This window comes from Lutra lutra, chromosome 14 (genome assembly GCF_902655055.1).
Source record: "Lutra lutra chromosome 14, mLutLut1.2, whole genome shotgun sequence".
NCBI classification, from domain to species: domain Eukaryota; kingdom Metazoa; phylum Chordata; class Mammalia; order Carnivora; family Mustelidae; genus Lutra; species Lutra lutra.
In genome coordinates this window covers 63783968-63805971 of record NC_062291.1, presented here as the reverse complement: position 1 = coordinate 63805971, position 22004 = coordinate 63783968, and the positions used below count along the sequence as shown (strand labels likewise).

General features: G+C 56.5%; 1 protein-coding gene across 2 annotated transcripts in view; it reads left to right on the top strand.

Moving 5' to 3' along the window:
• The window catches only part of COL17A1 (collagen type XVII alpha 1 chain), a 52926-nt gene extending 32386 nt beyond the window's left edge, over positions 1–20540 (top strand). The window contains exons 24-57 of one of the 2 annotated variants that reach the window (XM_047703123.1): positions 48–110; positions 713–748; positions 1304–1357; positions 1612–1647; positions 2120–2155; positions 2805–2867; positions 4006–4041; positions 4307–4378; positions 5188–5214; positions 6137–6172; positions 8036–8071; positions 8312–8392; positions 10119–10154; positions 10682–10759; positions 11655–11708; positions 11840–11881; positions 12036–12089; positions 12719–12778; positions 13107–13133; positions 13411–13443; positions 13531–13596; positions 13877–13927; positions 14440–14565; positions 15307–15444; positions 16080–16145; positions 16469–16573; positions 16892–16981; positions 17086–17196; positions 17644–17790; positions 18037–18396; positions 18998–19135; positions 19385–19447; positions 19607–19687; positions 20072–20540. In XM_047703123.1, coding sequence (XP_047559079.1) covers positions 48–110; positions 713–748; positions 1304–1357; positions 1612–1647; positions 2120–2155; positions 2805–2867; positions 4006–4041; positions 4307–4378; positions 5188–5214; positions 6137–6172; positions 8036–8071; positions 8312–8392; positions 10119–10154; positions 10682–10759; positions 11655–11708; positions 11840–11881; positions 12036–12089; positions 12719–12778; positions 13107–13133; positions 13411–13443; positions 13531–13596; positions 13877–13927; positions 14440–14565; positions 15307–15444; positions 16080–16145; positions 16469–16573; positions 16892–16981; positions 17086–17196; positions 17644–17790; positions 18037–18396; positions 18998–19135; positions 19385–19447; positions 19607–19687; positions 20072–20124 — 2555 coding nt within the window. In that variant the 3' untranslated portion in view covers positions 20125–20540. The remainder of the gene's footprint in view (positions 1–47; positions 111–712; positions 749–1303; positions 1358–1611; positions 1648–2119; positions 2156–2804; positions 2868–4005; positions 4042–4306; positions 4379–5187; positions 5215–6136; positions 6173–8035; positions 8072–8311; positions 8393–10118; positions 10155–10681; positions 10760–11654; positions 11709–11839; positions 11882–12035; positions 12090–12718; positions 12779–13106; positions 13134–13410; positions 13444–13530; positions 13597–13876; positions 13928–14439; positions 14566–15306; positions 15445–16079; positions 16146–16468; positions 16574–16891; positions 16982–17085; positions 17197–17643; positions 17791–18036; positions 18397–18997; positions 19136–19384; positions 19448–19606; positions 19688–20071) is intronic. The other variant, XM_047703124.1, reaches the window with a different exon arrangement.
• The last annotated feature ends 1464 nt before the right edge of the window (positions 20541–22004 follow it).

Below are 22004 nucleotides of genomic sequence, written 5' to 3'. Positions count from 1 at the left end.
CTGGCTGGGTGGGCAACCAAACTGAGGGGCCTCTCCTTTCTCCCTAGGGGCTGCTGGTGAACCTGGTGTTCAGGGCCCACCCGGAGTCCCAGGTTCTGTGGGTCCCAAAGGTAAGACAGGTGCCAGGATGGTGCCCAGATTTGCCACGTCCAGGACCAGGATAGATTACAGAGGTCCAGGCACTGGGATGCTGGCAGCCAGGACCTGTTGCCCCGAGCCTGCATAAGGACAGTGGGCCCAAAGAGTGTCCCCCTGAAAAACAGTCTCGGGGTCAGGACTAGGGCTGTATTTTTGGCTTCATGGAAATTTGGGATGTTTCCATCTCTCTCCAGTGGCCCCGTTATGTGGCCCCTAACTGGGTATATGGGCCAAGAAGTCCACAGTCAGACAAGTTCCACACCTGACTGTGCCCAGACACACTTGTTCAGAAGCAACATGTGTGGACAACTCAGGGCGAACGGGGCCTTCTCAGTTTGACGCGCATGTGGCCAACTGTCCTCCCTACTGCTGCCCGGGCCCAGACATTTTACTCTGACCGGTCCCACCAACTGCAGCTGCCTCCTGAAGGAGAACTTTGCACTTGGGTCACCCTCAGACCCACTGACGTGGGGTCACCTGGGAGTGAGCACCACCCCCCGCACTCCCTGCAGGGAGGGTCGGACCTCCTTGGCCTGTGCCTTGCCCCTGATGGTGGCTGTCTTGTTCTTCTCAGGTTCCAGCGGTTCTCCTGGCCCACGGGGTGTCCCAGGTCAGTGTGCTGTTTATATAAACAGATGCTCTTTCTGGGGAAAGGAAAGGGATGCCAAAGGGAAAAGCCTTTTTTAAAGCAAAAGAGCTAGTTATAAAGGGAGCCTTCGGAAGACCCGTCTGTATGTGCGTCCCCTGAAGCCGAGGTCCGGCTCCCAGTGGTTCCAGTGAGATCCAGTCCGATGTGGCTCCAGCAGCAGGCAGTCCCCTCCTGTTGCTCCCAAGCAGAGTCCCTGCACCACCTCCTCCCTGGTGACCCATGCCTCTCTGTCGCCATGGGAATCTGCCGCAGCGCACACCATACAGCAGGCCATTGTCTCTGCCCAGGTCCCACTGTGTGTGTGTCCGCCCCACTCCCTACCCAGGGCCTGGTAACACGGGCTGGGAGCTGGCCTTGGATGAGGGAGCAGGGATGTGGGGAGGCATCTGCGGAGAAAGCCCCTAATGTTGCCCCAAGGTGCGTGTGCACATCCATGCCCATCTGTGCCCGTGTGCACATCCCTCAACCCCAGAGCTGGGGCTGCTCATCTGCCTGTGTGGTTTCCTTCGTTTGCAGGCCCAATAGGTCCCCAAGGGCTCCGAGGAGAAGTTGGACTTCCTGGTATCAAAGGTAAGCTTGGGAGAGGGCCTGGAAGGGGAGGGGATGTTGCCCTGTAGATGCCACTCGATCAAGGAGGAGGTCTGGGGGGCCAGGAGGGTCTGGCAGCTGTGACCAGTGGCTGGTGCAGATTGACAGGTACGTGAGCAGAGGGGAGGTCAGGATGGCGGGAGAGCCTGTCTGCACACACAGACCCTGCCCTCTCTTGGTCACCGCTCCTCCCCACCCCAGGGCTCTTTACACAGAGTTGTCTATTATCTTTTCAGGTGACAAAGGACCTCTGGGGTCACCAGGACCCAAAGGTATGTTGCTGCTGCTCAGACAGCCCTGTTGCCTGACTCCTAGGAGCCCAGAAGGGACCCCTGCCTCAGAGTCTGGGGGGGTGTGTGAGGGCCCATTCCAGCCCAGCCTCTCACTGAGGGGCACTGAGGCAGGAAGAGGGGAAACAGCCGCCATGTCCCAGCACTATGGTCGGGTGGTCCACAGGGGGCCGGGATACAGGGTTGAGGCATGTGCCCTGTAGTCTGGTTCTCCTCGTACCTGTCGCACCTACTTGAGTGCCAGTAGGGCTGGGGGTGGTCTGTGGGTGACCCTGGGGGGAGGGCAGGCTTGCTCCTTGGTTCACCAGTGCCCAGTCCTCACCATCATCCTCCTGACCGAGGCTCATGGGCACAGAACTGCTCGACGCTGGGGTTCTGTCCCGCTGAGTGAGGGGGTTTTCCTGGCTCCCGACTAATGCTCCTGCCACCCTGCCCTGCCCCGTGTTTGTTTCAGGTGACCAGGGGGAGAAAGGACCCCGAGGCCTCACAGGTCAGTCTTGCACAGGCATCTGCTGTGATCCATTAAAGACTTCTAGCAAATCCATTGGGCCCTGGAGGCAGAAAGAACCACAGAAGCATGAGACAGAATCTCTGTCTAAAAACCTCCAGAAAACCTGTAATCTAAGAAAACAAACCAAAAAACAAGAACACAAGATAAAATAGTGAAGGGAGTGGAAGTCAGCATCATAATGTATGCCTAGTCCAGATGGTAAACATTTGGAACAGAAAAGGGAGTTTCTGGTTGTCTTGGATGATTTGGGGGGGATCCCGTGGGGACAATGACACTCTTCCCAAAGTCGCAGAGGCTTGGGAGCCTCTCATCCACTTACCCTCCTGCCACCTTGAATGATGGAAAACGGAACCCGGAGCAACGGTGCTTTGGCTACGGGGGCAGCCGTGTGGGGCTGGGGGAGTAAGCTTCAGCCCCGGCATGGCTCTGAGCGCGTCCACACCCGCCTGGGGACCCTGACCATTGCCGCTAAGCAGAGGCTGGGTCCCCAACCCCTGTTGGTCACCTCAAGCTCCCTGGCTGGGCAGGTGGCAGTCTTGGGGGAGGGCGGAGAGAGAGGAGCGTCCTGTAGGTGTTTAGCACGCGTCTCTTGGAGGCCTCCAGGCAGCTTGGCCTGTTTCCTTCACAGGTGAGCCAGGCTTGAGAGGCCTGCCTGGTGCTGTCGGTGAGCCCGGAGCCAAAGGAGCAGTCGGTGAGTGTCTCAGAGGAACTGAGGTTGTGGGTCTGCCCTGCTGGTAGGCATGGCCGCAGAGCTGAGCGTCTGCTTCTGGAGCTGCCTCTCCTGTTCCCCAGTCTGCCGGCCCCTGCCAGAGGGCCTGTGTGCAGGTCACTGCTGGGCCCGGGCAGTCGTCTCTGGGTTTCCCACTGCTGGGGGTTGAGTGGCCCATGTACACTGGTCCCTGCCTCTAAGCCTCTCTGGCCACTGGGGAGGACAGATGAATATCGAGGTCCTCTGGGACCCACAGCGTTGCAGGCCCTGGTCCTCCAGAGCGGGCGTCCTGGCCAGATCCAGGGCTTAAGCATTCTCCCAAGGCTTAGCAAAGTGCTTGTCAACCAGGACTCGGAAGCTGGCCACCAACCCTCCAAGGGGCATTTAGCACCAAGTCCCAAAAGGGTCTGAGCTCCACCAATGGGGCTGTGGTGTGTTCACTTTCTCATTTGTTTAAAAGCGAGAAAGCTCTGGACGCCCACAGGCTGCCGTGTGGGGCAGGTCAGATGCTTTATCTCCCACGAGGGAAGACAAAGCTCGTACAAGGTGACAGGTGCCCTGAGGTACAGAGTGCTAGGAGAGCACAGCAGAAAGTCTCCTTCCAGCCAGAGGGGTGAGGAGGGGCATTTCATGTGGCCTTAGAAAGTAAGGAAGGTTGCGTTGTGGTCAGCGTGGAAAATCCATGGAGAGGCAACATGAGTGAGGAAAGACAAAGGTGGGGGAAGAGGGGAGAAGGGGAGGGCGCCCCTTCAGACAGAGATTAACGTAATGCCCAGAGGAGAGGAGAGCTTGGAGGAGCTTGATTCCCAGGACCTTGAGTGAACCAGGCAGACATGCGCTGAGCATCTGGTGTGAGCAGAGTCTCACAGTAGGCCCTGGGGATGCAACAGGGAGTTGCTGACCTGTGAGTTCCCTGCAGGAAAATACACAATTCCTGGGCAAGGGGAAGAAGCCAGGGAGAAAGTGGCAGCCAGAGGGGGGTTCCCAAAGATGAGGCTTCTTCCATAATTGGCAGCTGTACCTGGGAGACAACCTGCTGAGAGGCTGCAGGGCATTTGAGGGAGGGAGGCCCCAAGTCACTCCCTGGGGTAACTGATGAGCTGTGGTTCTGCTTTCCTAGGACCCGCTGGCCCTGATGGACACCAAGGTCCAAGAGGTGGGTCACTGTCCTGCTTTCCTCACACTCCCTGCCAGGCCTGCCCTGCCCACGTCCCAGCAGGCTGTGCCCAGTCCCCCGAATCATCATGACAGCAGGGCACGCATCATGTGGACCCTGCAAGGCCTAAGTCTTACTCCCCTTCTCCTTTCCACCTGCCAGCAAGTTCCTCAGTAAAACCCCAAGAAACCAGCAGCTCAAATATGCTGGCTGCTTCAGCTTTCCTAAAAGGAAAACCTTTCTATGTTGCTCATGCTCTCTGCAGGTGAACAAGGTCTGATGGGGATGCCTGGAACCCGAGGACCACAAGGGCCTTCTGGAGACCCAGGAAAGCCAGGTAACAGAGTGGGAAGAGGGAGCCACAGCCGTGTGTGTGTGTGTGTGTGTGTGCGCGCGCGCGCATGTCTATGTGCATACACGCCAGTGCGTGTGCCTTATCCCATTTTCCTCCAGCATCTCAGCTGTCACAGCAGCTGGCCTGTGCTGTGTACAGTGACTGCAGGTTCTGACGCCTTTGAGTCACCAACTCTGGTGATCTGGACAACAGAGATGGACAATTGACAGATTAACAGAAAATGAGTTCTAGACAGGAACAAGGAATGTCTTAAAAACTGCCATTTCCATCCATACTCTGCTACTCTGAGCACCCCTGTCCTTCTCCCCTCTGGCCATCCCTGGGCCCTCACCAAATACCCCCAGTCTGAGAAGAGGGGCCATTGTTAGGGTTTCTGCTCAAGGCCCAGTAGGAGCAAGAGCCACTGGTCACAGGAGGTCAGACCAAAGCAAGCCAAGAGAGCTGCAAAGGCAGGGCGGCATTCAATCGAGGGGCCTACTCCGGGCCGGGGGGCCACCTGGCTCCTTCGGTGGGCGCTCAGATAGGGAGCACCAAGGGAGGGAATCTTGGGGGGCCAGCATGAGTGTATCAGCTTGCTGGGTTCTTGGCTCTCAGATGCTGAAGTGTGTGACCCCAAGCAGGCTAAGATCCATAGCCTGATGGAGCAATGGTCCTGTCACTGCAAAGTCCAAACAACACTTTGTCCAGTGCTGGGAGGACCCTGGAGTCTGTCCTCCCTCAGCTGAGGTTGTGGCTCCTCAGCCTTTCATCCATCTCTCTCTCTCTCTCTCTCCCTCCCTCCTCCTCCATAGGTCTCACTGGACCCCAAGGACCTCAGGGTGAGTCATGGGCCCCTCCCACCTCCAGATGACACCTGCCCAGCCTCCTGCTTCCAGCTTTTGGCAAATGCCTCACCAGTCACCTTGGGGTTTCCTCTCCTCCCTGTGGTCCCCCGACCCCACAGATTGGTTCAGGTCCTTTCACTGTGAGTCTTAAACACCTGAGGAAGGATAAATACACACAAAACAATCTAGAAGGCCCTTGTGGAAAAGTGAAGTTAAACCATGGGCCGGTTGGGTCTGCCTGGTGCGGGCTGCAGGAGCCCTGAGGAATCCCCAGGCACGGGAGTTGCACTGGCCCCATGGAGGCCCCCCTCTCTCGCTGGCAGGGTAGGAAAGGGGGTTCCCTGCATGCACAGGCCCAGTGTCCCTGGGACAACTTCAGTGGCAGTCTGTTCTACAGTTGCACTGGCATTTGGATTTGAGAAGTTGTCACCATGCCCAGCCCCAACTCCTAAAGGAAATTAGGTAAAGATGTGAAGTAAAATGAAGCGGCAGGTCTCCCCGCACAAGCTGAGTGCACGGGCCTCCTTCACATGCTTCCTGGTAGAGCTCAACAGACAAAAGCAAGGCGGAAAGAAGCGGCCCAGCCCTTACTCCACTCCATGGCTGGGAAATGTGGGGACCATGGCTGCCTTGGAGGCTATAGTGGGGTTCATAATCCAGACTGACTGGGATCCCCCAAAGCTGCGTCCGTGGGCCTCTGCCTCCCTCAATCCCAGTGGCCGCCCCATTTCCCAGAGAGGGAGAAGGGTTCAGAGCGGGAGTCCCTGAGGGGCCCCCAGACTAAAGCAGAAGGCAAAGGCAGGTCTCTGTTGGGGTCTCCATGGGGCCATGGCGCAGCCCCATGGCCATTACCACCCCGGGGGTCTGGAATTGCAGGTCCTCAAGCATTCCCACTGACTTGTTTTCCTCTCATCAGGACTTCCTGGTACCCCTGGCCGACCAGGAGCTAAAGGTAAGTGGTTTTCCAGTTCAGAAACTCGTTCTTTTTACTAGTCATTTTTGCAGGAAGGGAGAGATGGGCAGGAGGGAATCCCCTCTCTGGCCAGAATCTGGATCAACAGTGGCATCTAGTGGTTTTAGCAGAAGGCAGTGCAACTGGGGAGCCAGCGACTCCTTCGTTCAGATCCACTGAGTCCTAAATCCTCGAGCCCCGTACCCACACCTCCTACCTCCTGCCTCTGTCCTACACCCTGCCTGATACCAGGCATCTCCAGGCTGTTGTTGGAGCAGGAGCTGGAAGGGTGCTGCCTCTCAGAGCCTTTGCATCTCCTGGCTTGCCTCTAAAACATCCCTGTTCATATTCTGTCTCCCTGGCTTAGGGCTGGTCCCCCACAGCGTGACCCTTCCCTGGGACAGGGACCTCCTTTGTCCTTTTCATTCACGCAGGCCTCCATGTACCTGTGCACCCCACAACCATTTCTAGCAGGGGAGAAGCACCTCGATACCCCTCAGAGGGCAAGGTCTAAGTTCCAAGAGGGGGAAGTCCTCTGCAGGGGTCTGACCAGAGCCAGCGTGGTAACCCCACATGCAGAGGACACTCTAGTCCTGCTCTACTCCTCTGCCATTGTCCAGTTCTGCAACCCCGAGATACCAACCCCAAGCCAGTCAGGGAAAAAGTCTTTCTTTATCAGTCTTTCTCCTGTCCCAAATCCTGACATTCCGTGGAGCTATTCTGACATGAGCAGTCACTATCATTTAGGAATGAAATTACTACTGTCCAGAAACTATTGCCAATGACTAGTTGGGCCAGGAAGTTCATTTGGGACAAATTAATGTAATTCCAAAATGATAACAGCTGGGTTCCTGCATCCCAGACAGACTAACCTCTGGGGCTATAGATCTATTCATGGATTGGGAATCCCTGAGGATACCAGACACCCTCTCCTTCTCGAGGGCCTCTGACTTCCTGTCCAAGAGGGATTTCAGATTCTCCTCTTGATCTTGACCTCAGGGAATGGCAGATAGGAAGCACAGAACCACACTCTACTTCCTCCAAGGGGCATCCTCCTCGCTATCATGGTGCAGGTGATGGGCTTGCCCACAGATCATGGAAATGACAGAAGAGGCCCCCGAGGAGCTCCCAGGGGAAAGGTTTTTCTGTCCTCCACTCTGTTCACTCAGTTCCCTGGAGTCCATCCATTTCCAGTCTCGAGAGGTGCCTCATGGATGCAGTGTCCGGTGATCCATAAGTTGGGAAAGTGGGAACCTGAACCCCCTTGTTGGAAGTCCTCTACCCACATTTGCGTTTTTGACCCTCTCAGCTACAGGCAGGAAAGGGCTCTCTCCACCCCCGTGTAACTCAAGCTCCCCTAGACTTACCAGCCACAGTCTACTCTGCACAGTCTGTGACTACTGTCCCAGGAATTAGCATCCTGAGGGGCACTGCACGGACCAGGCTGTCCCTCCCAGGCTCTCAGCCTCTGTCCTTTGGCCTCTTGGGACTCTTCCATCTGAGGCAGCTCCCAGGGAGAGCCTGAGAGGCCCGGCCTGGGAGTGGGGATGACTCCTCATCAGCCTCCCTCCAGCCTGGTGGAAAGGGAGACTCTCCTACTTCGGAGGAAGCCCCTCCACGGAGACCCAGCTGCTCCCAAGAGCTGATATGGGCCCGGAAGCCTGATGTGGCCTCAGGGTTTCTGGCCCTGAGATTTGGGCTTAATGCATCCTGCGAGCTCCCCTGTGAATCATTAAAATGTCTTTAGCCTAAGGGTGGGAGGCGCAGAAGTGGCTCTCACACTGGATCAGAAGCCTTGGAAATGATTTATGGAGCCACTAATTGATCCTGGGAATAACTGTTAGCCTTTTCCTTCCCTCCCAGGTGAACCTGGAGCTCCAGGCAGGATCGTGACCTCAGGTGGGCAGGCCCAGGAGGGTGGTCCTCCTCATGTCCTGGGCATCTGCCCTGGCTCTGACTTGGCACCCTCAGGCAGCACCGGTCGGGGCTTCTGGCAGCTGGGGGAGGGCTCTTGGGTCGAGGTCACGGGGGCGGGTTGGGGCAGGAGGCCCCAGCCTTATCTGCCCACAGGCTGGCTGGGGTCAAGCACCTCTGAGCAAGAAGATTGAGGGTCCCTGTTCATGTGCTTTCGGTTTTCAGAGGGGTCATCGACGATCACTGTCCCAGGCCCGCCGGGGCCTCCTGGAGCGATGGGACCACCAGGACCTCCAGGTGCCCCAGGTCAGTCGTTTTCTTGCTTTACTCTGAGGTTGCATTGAAGGACAGCAGTGTTGGCTCAAATCCTGAACCCTAAGAAGAGTAAGAAGCCCCCTCTGGCCCAGCCTAGTGAGTGCCCATCACACCCTAGCAGGTACCCCACGCACCCGCAGGCCTTGCTTCACCAGGCCCCCACACACCCGTGGCGGTTCGGGCAGGGCCAGGACTCCCTTGGCTGAGAAGCTGCAGAGGCACAACTTGGCCCGCGTCCTTCCGCCTCTGGAGCTTGTGTGTGACTTCGATTTGTTGTCCTTTGGAAAAACATTTGGTTAAAATGCATTAAGGGCAACAAAAATGCTAGGAATCTGGAGAAACCCTCTCCACATTGTCCAGCCACAGTACGGTCGCTGCGCAACAACAAAGCCATCGAGCCTTATTGAGAAGCGTGTGTCCTTTGAGGCTGCACCTGTGTTTTTACAAGATGAGAAAAGATGCTTTAAGAAAATGAAATGCTGGGGAGCCTGGGTGGCTCAGTGGGTTAAAGCCTCTGCCTTCGGCTCAGGTCATGATCTCAGGGTCCTGGGATCGAGCCCCGCATCGGGCTCTCTGCTCAGCAGGGAGCCTGCTTCCTCCTCTCTCTCTGCCTGCCTCTCTGCCTGCTTATGATCTCTCTCTGTCAAATAAATAAAAAAAAATAATAAAAAAAAATCTTTAAAAAAAAAAAATGAAATGCTTACAAGTTAAGGGATTATAGATACTTTTTTCTATTTTTCCAAAATACCTGTGATTGTGTTATCTATTTTTTATAAAGCGTTTTTTTGTTTGTTTGTTTTTAATTAAATAATCTCTACACCCAATGTGGGGCTGGAACTCATGACCCTGAGATCAAGAGTCACATGCTTTCCCGACTGAGCCAGCCAGGCACCCCTAGCTATTTATTTTTTTTGGGGGGGGGATGTTATTTATTTATCTGACAGACATTACAAGCAGGCAGAGAGACGGGGGAAAGCAAGCTCCCTGCTGAGCAGAGATCCCGATGGGGGGGCTCGATCCCAGGACCCTGAGATCATAACCTGAGCTGAAGGCAGAGGCTTAACCCACTGAACCATCCAGGCGCTGCCCCCCACCCACTATTTTTTTTTTTTAAGATTTTCTTTATTTGACAGAGATCACAAGTAGGTGGAGAGGCAGGCAGAGAGAGAGAGAGAGAGAGAGAGAGAGAGGAGGAAGCAGGCTCCCCACTGAGCAGAGAGCCTGATACGGGGCTTGATCCCAGGACCCTGGGATCACGACCTGAGTTGAAGGCAGAGGCTTTAACCCACTGAGCCACCCAGGCGCCCCCCGCCCGCTATTTTTTAATTTAAAAAATGTTACATGTAAGTGATGTAGATGATTTAATAGAACCAATGCACGTATAGATCAGCCTTCTGATACGCTCCCTTCCCTTGAGAGGAGGATACTGAGGGCGCTGCAAAGTCCCTAACCACGGTGGGGTGGGGGAGGGTGAGCAGAGAGGGCAGCCCTGCCTGTCGCAGAGCCCTGGGTTCAGGAACTCTCACAGGATGGACCACAAAGCTGGTCTCAAATTGCTTATTGCTCTCAAGGAAGCAAGCTGACCTTTTTGGGCCACTGTACTGTGCCTTGGGAGGAAGCTACGTGTCTCCCCAGGAACCTGCCCTTTCTTCAGTTCTTTCTAGAACTGTAACCCTAGAGGTGTGGTAAAGCCTTTTCTTCCCGACTTCATCTCTAGGTCCTGTGGGCCCAGCTGGTCTCCCTGGACAGCAAGGTATGTCAGTCCCACAAGAACATAGGACTGTGGGCTCAGTGGGGAAGGCTTCCTTCCCAGGCTGGACTTGGGACCCCATCTTTAAGTGAGGTGACAGACCTGCATTTGGGGAAGGGAGGTGAGGGGGTGACCTGGTGCTTCCCTAAGGGCCTCACTGGGCCTCAACTGCAAGGGGAAACCCTGCTCTTCTTCCTGTGTTTCTGAGAAGGTAGGGGGTCTTCCAGACAGGGAACCAAGGCTCTGTGGCCCCCAGTCAGGGTCAAGCTTGGCTATTTCATAGGTGTCACGCCTCTTGTGACCAGACCCCATCACTGTGCCACTGTTGAGTGATTTATCCAAACACCAAAAAAAGGATTTAGGAAAAGGTGGTCCAGTTGCTCCACGGCTGTTGAGGCTGCAAACAGGAATGTTCCCAGCGGACTCTCCGGCCCCGGCCCTCGCCCCTGCATGGCTCCAGGCCCTCTGGACAGAAAGCAGGGTGGGGTCACCGCAGAGGGTGCTCACGTGACCCTGTGTCCTTCACACAGGCCCACGCGGGGAGCGAGGACTTACTGGCGAATCTTTCGTGGGCAGCAGCAGCTCCATCGCTGAGGTCCTCTCCACCCGTGAGTGCCCCCGTGTTCTCTGGTGATGAGGTGATGCCAGGACGGGAGCGGGATGGGTGGTGGTGCACTGGGGGCCCATAGCAGCTGGACCAGTGCGTCATCCTGGGCCCCAGTTGGGACTGGGAATGACAAGTGGCTCTGAAAGGCGATGCTGGCCTCAAAGCAACAGCAGGGCTTTGTCAGGTCTGGAGGGTGAGTCACGGGGATGGGGCAGCTGTCAGAGGTTCTTGGGATTCTAGGGGAACTGGGGTCACATAGGGCTTCTGAAGTGAGCTGGGTGCTAGGAGAATGGCTGGCAGGAGTCTGCATCCCCACTCAGCAGGGACCGGGCTCCATGGGTTCTTGGCCATAGGCCTGGCCTGGGAGGGTGAATTCTTGGTTCTTCTGTTCCCGGAGTCCTTTAAAGAGTCCCTGCAAACATGCACTGGGCCTCCCACTTAGCTGAATAGCAAAGACCATAGCCAAGCCTGGCCCAACAGTCACCGTGTGCTAGACTTGCGTCGCGGGACCTCCCTGGGTCTGCACAGGGCTCCTGTGACATAGGTCTCATGCCTCTGGTTTAGAGAAGAGCAAACAGAGGCCAAAAGAGACTGAGAACTCACCCAAAGCCACCAGCTGGAAGGAGCAGAGCAGGAGCTTGAACTTGGACTGATCCCAAAGCCTCGTACTTAGCTCTCAGGGAGTCTGCCTGCGGCCTTGGCCTGCCTCGCTTGTGAGCGAGGAGCACTGCTAGCAGAGGGGGTCCCAGAGGGCCCTGCGCCATGACTCAGAGCCGGCCTCTGGGGTGTGAGTAGGGCGCGGGGCCCTGGCACTGACGATCCCAATGAGGGGTGAGGCCGGCAGAGAACAGCCTCATGAAAGTTTCCGCTCATTTCTGTTTTTGTTCCCTCCACAGAAGGTCTTGATTTACGAGGTCCCCCAGGCCCACCTGGGCCACCTGGGCCTCCAGGTGAGCATCTCAGGGGTCATTGGAAGGTGGGGAATTGTGGGGGACATGGCACTTAGGAAGCTGAGATCCTGCTCATAGCATAGGTCAGCTCCCCGAATTCAGCATGGCCTCTTGCTTGTTCTCTTGTGCAGGACCTTCCATTCCAGGCCCGCCAGGACCCCGAGGCCCAGCAGGTGAGAGCTAAGCTCCTTGGTGAGAGACATAAGACCATGGTGCCCAGAGCCCAGGCCTAGCTCTCAGGAAAGAGCTTCCCTGCCACTTTTCCCGGGCAGAGGGATCTTGGTCCATGACTGGGCTTGACAAAGTCTTGGTGGTTCTTTTATCTAGGAGAAGGCCTGCCAGGCCCACCAGGCCCACCGGGATCTCTCCTGACCAATTCAGGTAATGTTACAGAGTCAAACATCAAGCCCACCCTACCCCCCCATTTTCCACCTCAGCCCTGGCTCCAGGAGTGCTGTGGTCCCAGGCATGTGGTCTTCCTGACCTGCTCACCACGCTTCCTCCTTCGGACCTTCTACCACAGGGTGTTTGCATAAACTCCATAGAGCAGGAGTTCTGCAGGTAGAATAGGAACCCATACCAGCCCAGCCACCCTGAGCGCGCCAACTAACCTATTCGAGGGGAGGGAGCCAGTTCTGTGCTTGGGGAGCTTCTGGGCTGACTGGTTTGTGACTGGGCACCTGGTTTCCGTCCTTGGGAAGCCTTGGTCTGATAAGTAGACAGGACACACACGTGAAAGGAGATAAATGTTGACAGTATGACACGGAAACATATGGAAATAACTTCTGAGCAAACGTTAGCCCAGAATTTGTCCCTCGTGGAAAATCCACTCTGCCATCCTTGTTAGTTTTTTCTCTCATTTACATTTCTACCCAACCTTCCGGTTCTCTGTTTATCCGTGCCTCTGACAAGCGCGGAGGGAGCAGCTGCAGTGTGCCAGGCTCCGTGTTGGGTGCTGTGGTCGCACCAGTACCACCATGCCCGCACTCCAAACTCCTTCTCCTCCACAGAGACCTTCTTCTCAGGGCCCCCCGGCCCCCCAGGACCCCCCGGCCCCAAGGGAGACCAAGGTGAGTCCTGTCTCAGGGCACAGAAGGCTGTGTGCCCCTGCTTACTCAAGGAGTAAGGAGAGGCGGGATGACCAGGGACATGTGTGTGTCCTCCTGCATCCCCTCAGGGGCTCGGCCAGCGGGAGCGTGGGGTGAGGGTCACAGTGGGTAGAAGCTCCACACGGAACCCCCGCCTCGGCGGGGGCTGGCCTGCTGGGAGCAGAGGCACGAGGAGCCCCACGCCCCGTGTCTGCTCCAGCACAGAGCCCCAGCCCTGCCCCTACAGACCCCTTGAAGCCACGGCACCCAGTAGGTACGCATCTCACTCCTGTCTCTCTCCTTCCCTCAGGCCCCCCGGGCCCCCGAGGACACCAAGGTACAGTAGAGCTGGCATCAGACAAAATGTGGGGTGGGGGAGGGTTGGGGTAGCAAAAGCTGATCCTCTGAGAGCCTTGAGCTTCCTGTGAATGCGTTTTGTCCAAATGCGGGTGTACGTGTGGGCGTCTGAATGGTTGGGAAGGCGTGCGCACGGTGCGCGTGCCTGTGGCCGCTCTAGGTTGGGGAGCCTTGGGAGGGAAGATGGGGTGAGGGCTGGGCCTGGGGAGGAGGGAGAGGAGCGCAGCTGACTGACCCCTCTCCGGTGTGTCCCTCAGGCGAGCAAGGCCTCCCCGGGTTCTCCACCTCCGGTAAGTGCTAAGCCCCCGCCCCCACTGCTGGCTCTGACCGGAGCCCCTCAGCCCTGGCTGACCGCTCTGTGTGTTGTTGGCTTCCAGGTTCCAGTTCCCTTGGACTCAACCTGCAGGGACCACCCGGCCCCCGGGGACCCAAGGGGGACAAAGGTCAGTGAGGGGAACAGCCAAGAAGACAGGCCTCAGCGCAAGAATGCCACCCAAAGTCCGAACAGAAGGCAGGGAGCGCTCATGCTAAAGGCGTGGGAGGAAGGCGAGGGGGATGAGGACGTGAGGACAACCTCTGCCTGAACGAAGCCTGTGGTGGCACTGCAGAAACGGAGATGGGGGACAGCTGTGGAGTCACATGGGGATAAAGGAGGTTGGGCTTAACCAGGGCAGGGTTCCTGGAGGAGGGGATGCCAACCGCGCCTCTCGTTTTGGATTCCAGGTGATCCTGGGGTCCCAGGGGCTCCTGGCATTCCTGGTGGTCTCTCTCCAGGTAAGAACCAAAGGAGACCAGAGTTCCTTTCCCCTAATTAAAGCAAGGACACGAATTCACTCATCAGTCCCCTCCCGACCCAGCCACGATTCAGTGTTGATCAGGTCTCTTCTCCACGTGCTAGGCCTCGGTGCTGCCTTTACAGTGGTTCTATGTTGGTGGGGTTGGGAGGGGAGGACCCTGCCCAGCAAGGTGGCTAACGACGGGCAATGATGAGCAGAACGGACAGTGGAGCAGGGGATACGCGGAGGTGAGGGAGCCTCTGGGGTAGTGAGCAGGTTGCTGAAGGGAGGGTCTGGCCTGGGCAAGCTCAACTCTGAGCCCCTTTCAGACATGGCTGCTCCAGGCACTCTCTTCCTCTCTTTTTGGAGGGACCCTCCTCTTTGCCACCATCCTCTTTCTCCTGCTAAGAGAAATGCTCTGTCCTTGGGCTGTGGAAGCAGTGTCTGGGGCCTTCTCTGACCCTCTGGTGGGCTTTTCTTAGTAGACTCAGAAGGCTTTCCTTCCTGCAGGGGGATCGTCGTCAAGCACGATGTTCATGCCAGGTCCCCCAGGCCCCCCAGGCCCCCCAGGGCCTCCAGGCTCCATCAGCAGCTCTGGCCGGGAGATCCAGCAGTACATCTCTGAGTACATGCAGAGTGAGTACCGGGGTCTGAGTGTGTACGTATGCACGTGCGTCTGCTCTGGCTGGGGCATCTCCAGTGCTTTCTGGAGCCCGGCTATTTCAGGAAGCCTCCAGTCTCCTCCTCCTTATGTAAGTAAACATAGCAGGTCCCACTGCCTGTACCAGTGCGGGGCGGTGGGGGAGGGGAGTGGGTGGGAGCTGGAGGTGGCGAGCAGGGCCAGAGGGGTGTGCTTGAGTGTGCATGAGTGCGCGCGTGCGTGCATGTGGCAGAGGACAGCAGTGTGTAGGCCAAGCCTAGGTCAGAAATCCACCTGCAGCCAGGACCGCTTGTCCATGCGCTCCCCTAACATCCACCTTCTCACCACTCCCCACACAGGTTGGTCCGGTCCTCACCCCCACCCTCACACGCTTGTCCACACGTGCACACAGCCACACGCACACTTTCACACAAATGTACGCCCCCAGCCTCATCCCTGTACTCCTCATGTATGTGAGGCTGAGAAGCCCAAGAATGTGGGCACAGAGCTTTGTCAGAGCTTCATTGTCCACAGTCTTCAAGTAGCACCCGACCCAGCGCAGGGCTTGGCCTGTTTCTCTATCTGTAACCAGGAGTCTAGGCTTCCTGCTGGCCCCGTCTTGGGCCATGTATGTGGTGAGGAGGTGGGAGGGCATCCCACCAAGTGCTTCAGGTCATCTCTGTGGGGAAGACACGCCCTCTTGGGGCCAGGCTTGACTTTGCTTTCTTTGTTGGCAGGCGACAGCATTCGGGCCTATCTCTCTGGAGTTCAGGGTCCCCCTGGACCACCCGGTCCCCCAGGGCCTGTCACCACCATTGCAGGGGAGACTTTCGACTACTCAGAGCTGGCAAGCCGTGTCGGGAGCTACTTGCAGAGTGAGCCTCGCCCCACCCCCTGTAATGACCCCTCCTGCCCTTGGTCACTTTGTTCCAGAGCACCCGCATTTACTTTGCCCTTCTGGATGTGGAGTTCAGTTCTGAATAGCTGGCTCTCGGGCCACTGGGGTTGAGCTTCAAGAAGGGGTTGCTCAGGTTAAGAAGAGGCCGCACTGCAGAGCCACGCGGAATGAGCCTTTTTGTGATGAACAGACGTGTCCTAAGGGTGTGAAAGGGGAACAAGACTGGCGGGATCCGGCAGGAGCTGGGCTAGAGCACGTTCTGGAAGACAATAAGGGTGTGAAAGGGAACAAGGCTGGCGGGATCCGGCAGGAGCTGGGCTAGAGCACGTTCTGGAAGACAATAAGGGTGTGAAAGGGAACAAGACTGGCGGGATCCGGCAGGAGCCGGGCTAGAGCGCGCTCTGGAAGACAAACTTCACTTCTTACCCAGCAAAACAAATACAAAACCAAAACCATCTTTGGTTTTTTCCACGCATCCCCACGAGCCCCTCCCGCCCCCGTTGATCTCATTTCCGCAAATGGACCGGCTGGCTGGCCGGTCCTGTGGGGCTGCAGCGGGGAGAGGGGTGCTTCAGTCCTGCTGCGCGGGAAACACAGTCTCCTTCCCCACAGCCTCGGGGTACGGCGCCAGCTCCTCCACCTCCATCTCTTCTGAGGACGTCGTGGCTGTGCTGAAACGTGAGTGCCCGCAGTGTGGGCTTGTGGGTCGGGGCTCTGGAGGCACAGCTGGTCCAGGTCTGAGCTGAGCCTGGTGAGGGCTGCAGAGGGAGGAGGTGCCCCTCCTAGTCCATATTCAGGGGAACGGGGGCAGCAGATGTCCCCATCCCCAGTGCTAGGTAACCAGCAGGTGCCTTACTGGGTACCTGGAAGCTCCCCTGTACGGACTGAGACCCCAGAACTCCGGGGCCAGCCTGTGGGGGCGGACCTAGCTATGGCTGCGCGGTGGTGTGGGAGCCCTGTGGCCTGGGGGGTGCCCACGCCAGTGCAGCCTCTCCTTGCAGGGGATGACGTGAGGCAGTATCTGCGTCAGTATCTGGTTGGAGATTGGTCCCTCCAGTCTTTGGACTACGCCGAGCTGAGCAGTCGTGTTCTCAGCTACATGTCCAGTGAGTGTCTGCCCTCCAGGCCTGCCCACTGCAGGCAGACGGTCAGCAGGGCCCTGGCAGGGCTGCGCGGGGCGGGGAGGGCACTGAACTTGTCTGCACCGGCCCCTGATGTTCCCCTGCCAGGTGGCACCAAGCCCAAAGGAACTGGGCCGTGTTCAGAGCCACTCCCACCTGTGGCCCCAGAGCAGGTCGCCCGCTGAGCCTGGCCAGGGAAGCCAGGAGTGAGTGGCTGGGCCACTGCCCTGTACGGAGTTCACACATAACTCGCACACACCCACACAGTGTGAATCTGTCACAACTTGGGGTCTTGTTCCTCAGGCTCTGGAATCAGCATTGGGCTTCCTGGCCCCCCGGGACCCCCTGGCTTGCCAGGAACATCCTATGAAGAGCTCCTCTCCTTGCTTCAAGGTAAGGCTGGTCAGGAGCCATCTGTCCACGTGGCTTGGGGATGGAAGGCAGAGGCCCTTGGCCCAGACCCCCCACGGACTCTGTCCTCTTCTTTGGTGTCTCAGGGTCTGAATACAGAGGCATCATTGGGCCCCCTGGCCCCCCCGGGCCCCCAGGGATCCCAGGCAACGTGTGGTCCAGCATCAGCGTGGAGGACCTCTCTTCTTACCTGCACAGTAAGGCTCACGGAGGAGGGCAGCCATAGAGTTAAACTGTTGACCAGTCACCCAGTCCTCTTAAAGCACATACAGGGCTAGGTCCTGGAGACCAACACCCTTGCTTCTGAGGTGTTTTCAGCTATGACAAGGGGACTGGTTGGGAGAGACCACACTCCCAGGTGCAGCCCTTAGAGAAATCATGAACGGTGTGTGTCACGAACAGAAGTGTGATCGTGTGGCCGGAGAACGGAGGAGGGGGATGGGATTTGGGTTGAGTGAGGCTCCAAACTGGGAGTGGAAAGGCAGGTCTGAGCAGTGGCTCCAGGGTAATGCCAGGAGCCGGGCCCCCGGTATGCCCTCCTCCCCTTCTTTCTAAGAGATGCTGCACCTCTGAGCACAGGCTGGGAACTCAGCCTCCCCACTGGGCCATCCCTGACCTTTCTCTTTCTCTGGCCTCCCATTCAGCTGCTGGTGTGTCCTCCATCCCTGGCCCTCCAGGCCCTCCTGGTCCTCCGGGTCCTCGAGGGCCTCCAGGGGTCTCGGGAGCTCTGGCAACCTATGCGGCCGAAAACAGCGACAGCTTCCGGAGTGAACTGATCAGCTACCTCACGAGTAGGTGCCCCCTTCCCAGACCTTGCTCCTCCCTGGGGGAGGGCAGCTGGTGCTTGAACAAACCCGGGGGGCCAAATGCCAAATGCGGGGAGAGCCCACGTTCTTCCTCGCCAGCACTCCTACTCCAGTGCAAGTGCGAGGTTTGCATCCTGCTTCGAGGCCGTGAGACCTTGGGAGAGGCCTCTTAACTCCCTTCCTCTCCATCCCCAGACCTAAGCCCCAACTAACACGGCCTCCTTCCTGCAGGCCCGGATGTGCGGAGCTTCATCGTGGGCCCACCGGGCCCTCCAGGACCCCAGGGGCCGCCTGGGGACAGCCGTCTCGTGTCCATGGATGGCTCCTACAGCCGGGGCAGCAGGTCCTCCTCTTACAGCGCGTCGGCCGGTCGGGGCTCCTCCTACAGCTCCTCCATGGGCATAGGAGGATCCAGTGGAGGCTCCCTTGGTGAAGGGGGGGCCTTTGGCCTGGACATGGGCCTGGACCGAGGCTATGGGGGAGCAGCAGAAGGTGGCATGTACGGCGGTGAAGGTGGACTGTTCGGAGCTGGCTTTGCCGGAGGTCTGGACTACAACGAGCTGGCTGTCCGGGTATCTGAGAGCTTGCAACGTAAGTCCTGACCCGTAGGCCTCGGTGTTGTGGGGAGGGTGGAGGCGGGGAGTCCGCGAGCAGCTCAAATTATAGACTCCAGAAACTCACCCTCTCGTTTTTGGAATACCTAGGCTGTGGGGACAGCACTGCTCGAATCAGATGGGCAGGGACTGAATGAAGGCAGGAGGCCCAGACCCAATTCACAGGCAGCCTGGTTCAGGAGCCCCAGTCAGGACAGGGCCTGTGCTATGGAGAACAGGGCATGTTGGGGTCTTTGGACTTGCTTCCCCAGCTAACTTAGTGGGTGGCTCTGAAAAGTCTTTATGACAAGGATGGTTTCTGGTGGGGCTGAGGGAAGGTTGTTCGGTTAAGAAGTCCTCTCTCCCTGTACCTTCTCAGCACACTTTGCTATCAGCAAGCCTCTGATGAAAGGCTGTGGCAGCAGAGTCCCGGGCCAGTCCACAGTGTGGGGGGCGGGGGAGGCCGACAAAGGAGGCCAGCAGGGCTTCTCCCTTGCTGCCAGCTCGTCTAGTGGGACGCTGGCAATCTGAGGGTTCTCTTTTGTGAGGAGGGGGCCGAGGGACTCTGCTGCTTGTGCCCACACTCTGGCGCTTCACAGGTCAGGGCCTGCTGCAGGGGATGGCCTACACTGTCCAGGGCCCGCCGGGCCAGCCAGGGCCCCAGGGCCCCCCCGGCATCAGCAAGGTCTTCTCTGCCTACAGCAACGTGACCGAGGACCTCATGGACTTTTTCCGAAGTAAGGGCAGCTCCGGGCGCTTTCCCGACACTCATTTTGCTGCACAGTCTCACACGGGAGAAATCAATCTCCTGAAAAACCTTGGGCTATTAACACCCGATAGGCTGAAAATCTGATAAACTCCGATTTACTTTGTTTTCTTTGGGTCCCAACTCTACCACTCCCTTCCTGTGCTTCCCTGAACAAATCCCTTTACCTCTCAAGCTCTAGAGTGACCGCTTGTCTGAGGCCAGTCTTCTCCCCCTGCAGCTTATGGAGCCATTCCAGGCCCCCCTGGGCAGAAAGGAGAGGTGGGCACCCAAGGACCCAAAGGTAAGTGGTGGCAGGGAAGCAGCCACCAGGATCCTGTGTAACCACCCCCTCTTGCTGGGAAGCCACCCCCTTGCCAGTGCTGTCTAGGAACCTATGTGTGTGGCCTCTCCAGGCCCCAAGCCCTCCCTTGACTAAGCACAGCCCTCTCTGTACTCCCAGGTGAGAGGGGCCCCGCAGGACCACCAGGTCGGCCTGGGCCACCCGGGCCTCGAGGGCACAAGGGAGAAAAAGGAGACAAAGGTAAGCCTTGCCTGAGTTTCTGCAGTGCTGGGAGGCTGCTGCTCAGAGCAGGCGGCGGTCTGTTCCAGAGCAAGTCTGAAAAGTTAAGGCAAATGCCAATTCCTAAAGGCAGATGCTACCATCAGCACCATTTACATAACAATGAAATGAACAGCCAGGGAGAAAGGAAAGAGACTGCCAATTCAAGCAGAAAGGAGCAGGAAAAGAGAACAGCTTAACCACTTGGTGATGAAATAGGGTAAACAATTTAAATACACCAAGTCTTACAAAAGAGTTCATCTTTCAAGCCTGTTTTGCAGTTGTCACAGTTGCTATATAATTGCCCAAGCTGAAGGCCCATAGGCCACAAGATATTTAACTTCCTCCTCCTCTTCTAACTTCCAGGTGACCAGGTCTATGTGGGGCGGAGGAAGAGAAGCGTCGCCATCAAGCCGTGAGCGTGGAAGAGCAGCCGCTGGCTCCATTTCCTGCAGTGGCTTATGGCGTTCGGGTCAGCATCTGTCGGAGGGCGGAAGCTGGAGGCTCCCTTCCTACTGCAACAGCACAGCCAGCCAGTTAAATAGAACACCTGTTTTAGTCTGGAACCTTCTCTGTATAGACCTATATCATCCAGTGGAAACCTGAACCATTCCACAGCAGCCGCAGCTGCGGAGCTCCAGCCTGGCTGCTCTGCTCGGGCGACTTGAGCGCTGGGCTGCTTTAGCTCTTAGGTCTAGCTGCGGCCCAGGGAAGCCCAGCACCTAGAAGTAGGCTTAGGAGTCCTTGAGCTTTGCCTAAGAATGAGCCAGAGAAGGGAAGACAGGGCTGCGGTGTGCTCTGGTCATCACCGCGAGGCTGTGCCGCCTGCTCCCCCCCCCCCCCCCCCCCCCCCCCCCCCCCCCCCCCCCGCTCCGCGCTCCGGGCAGAGAGAGGAGGCGGCCAAGACGCGATTCTTGCAACGGAAAAAATTAAGAAATTCACTTCCCTGCAGTGGCGACAGGGTTGCTAATAGTCCTTTCTCACCACATTTCCTATTCCCACTTGCTTAGAAAGTCTGATTGTAGGCATGGTCTGTTTCTACAGGGGATGCTAGCATTTAAGAGGTGTTCTATTGAACTAGATAGACCACAGCAAGGGGGGAGGGGGAAGGGCAGTGAAGAAGGAAGGAAAATAGAAAACTCGATGTTGGGAAATGGCACAGGGGACTGGGCAGAGTTGGGTTTTAAGCACTTTTCAGTATCGAAAACATGTTTGTGGTCTGTTAGATGAAAAGTCATTTCAATTGCAAAAATTTCCTATTAAATTTTTCTTAATATTATGTTTAGTGTGATCCATCTAACCAAAGTGAGAGGAAGAAATAGAATGAAAAGGAGAAGGGGAGGAAGGGGGAGGAAGACAAAGTAGGAAAGAGAAATGAGGGATGCAGGTGGAAAAAGAAATAGAGGCAGGACAGAAGGAAAGAAAGACAAGGAGGAGACAGAAGGGAATGAAAAAGGGAATAAAATGGAAAAAAAGGAAAGAGGTAAAAGAGAAAAGGAAAATGAAGAGAGAGGCAAAGGTGGGAAAAGGGAGACAGGGAGACAAGGAAAGAATGAAAAATGAAGACAAGGAGTAAGAATGAAAAAGAGGGAAAGAAAACCAAAGGGCAAGAAAGGGAAAGATAAAGGGGAAAAAAAAAGTTTGCGGTCAGCCATATACTATGAACTCTTCATACAAAACAAAACTCTTTGTGTTCCGAACACAGATTTTGGCATTTGTTTAGTCACCAAGATTTTAAAGGGAGACCTTGATCAACTACTAACTCACTCTGGATGATTACAAAGCATCTGAAGGTTTTTCGTGAACATACACTACTTGAAATAAACACATATGCAACAGACGGGCCACAATTTAATTAATTTGCAATTAATGGAGTGATTTACCCTGGAACAAAAGAATTTTGATTGTAGGGTGCACATAACAATGTATGTTTGACCAACGACCAAAACTCCCTAAAAGAAAAATGCACAAATATCAAAAGCCCCACAGAAATGCACAGTAAAATCACTCAACCTCAGAGAAGGCTACACTGGGCCAACTTGTGAAATGTGACCAGCGGTAACTCTCCACTTCTGGATCATTAAAAAATGGGACTAAAATGAATCGGCTTCTCTGGGTCTACCTTCTACAAGTCTGGATAGTTTACTTTCCATGTGGTCTCTTCCAAGTACCTCACATATTATCCTGGGGAAAAAACATACCATTTAGTTGTGCATTGAAAACTGCTAGCAGCAACACCTGGTGAGGCACCAAACATTCTGTGTGGTCCGCTGGCCAGCTTGACCACAACCTGACCACT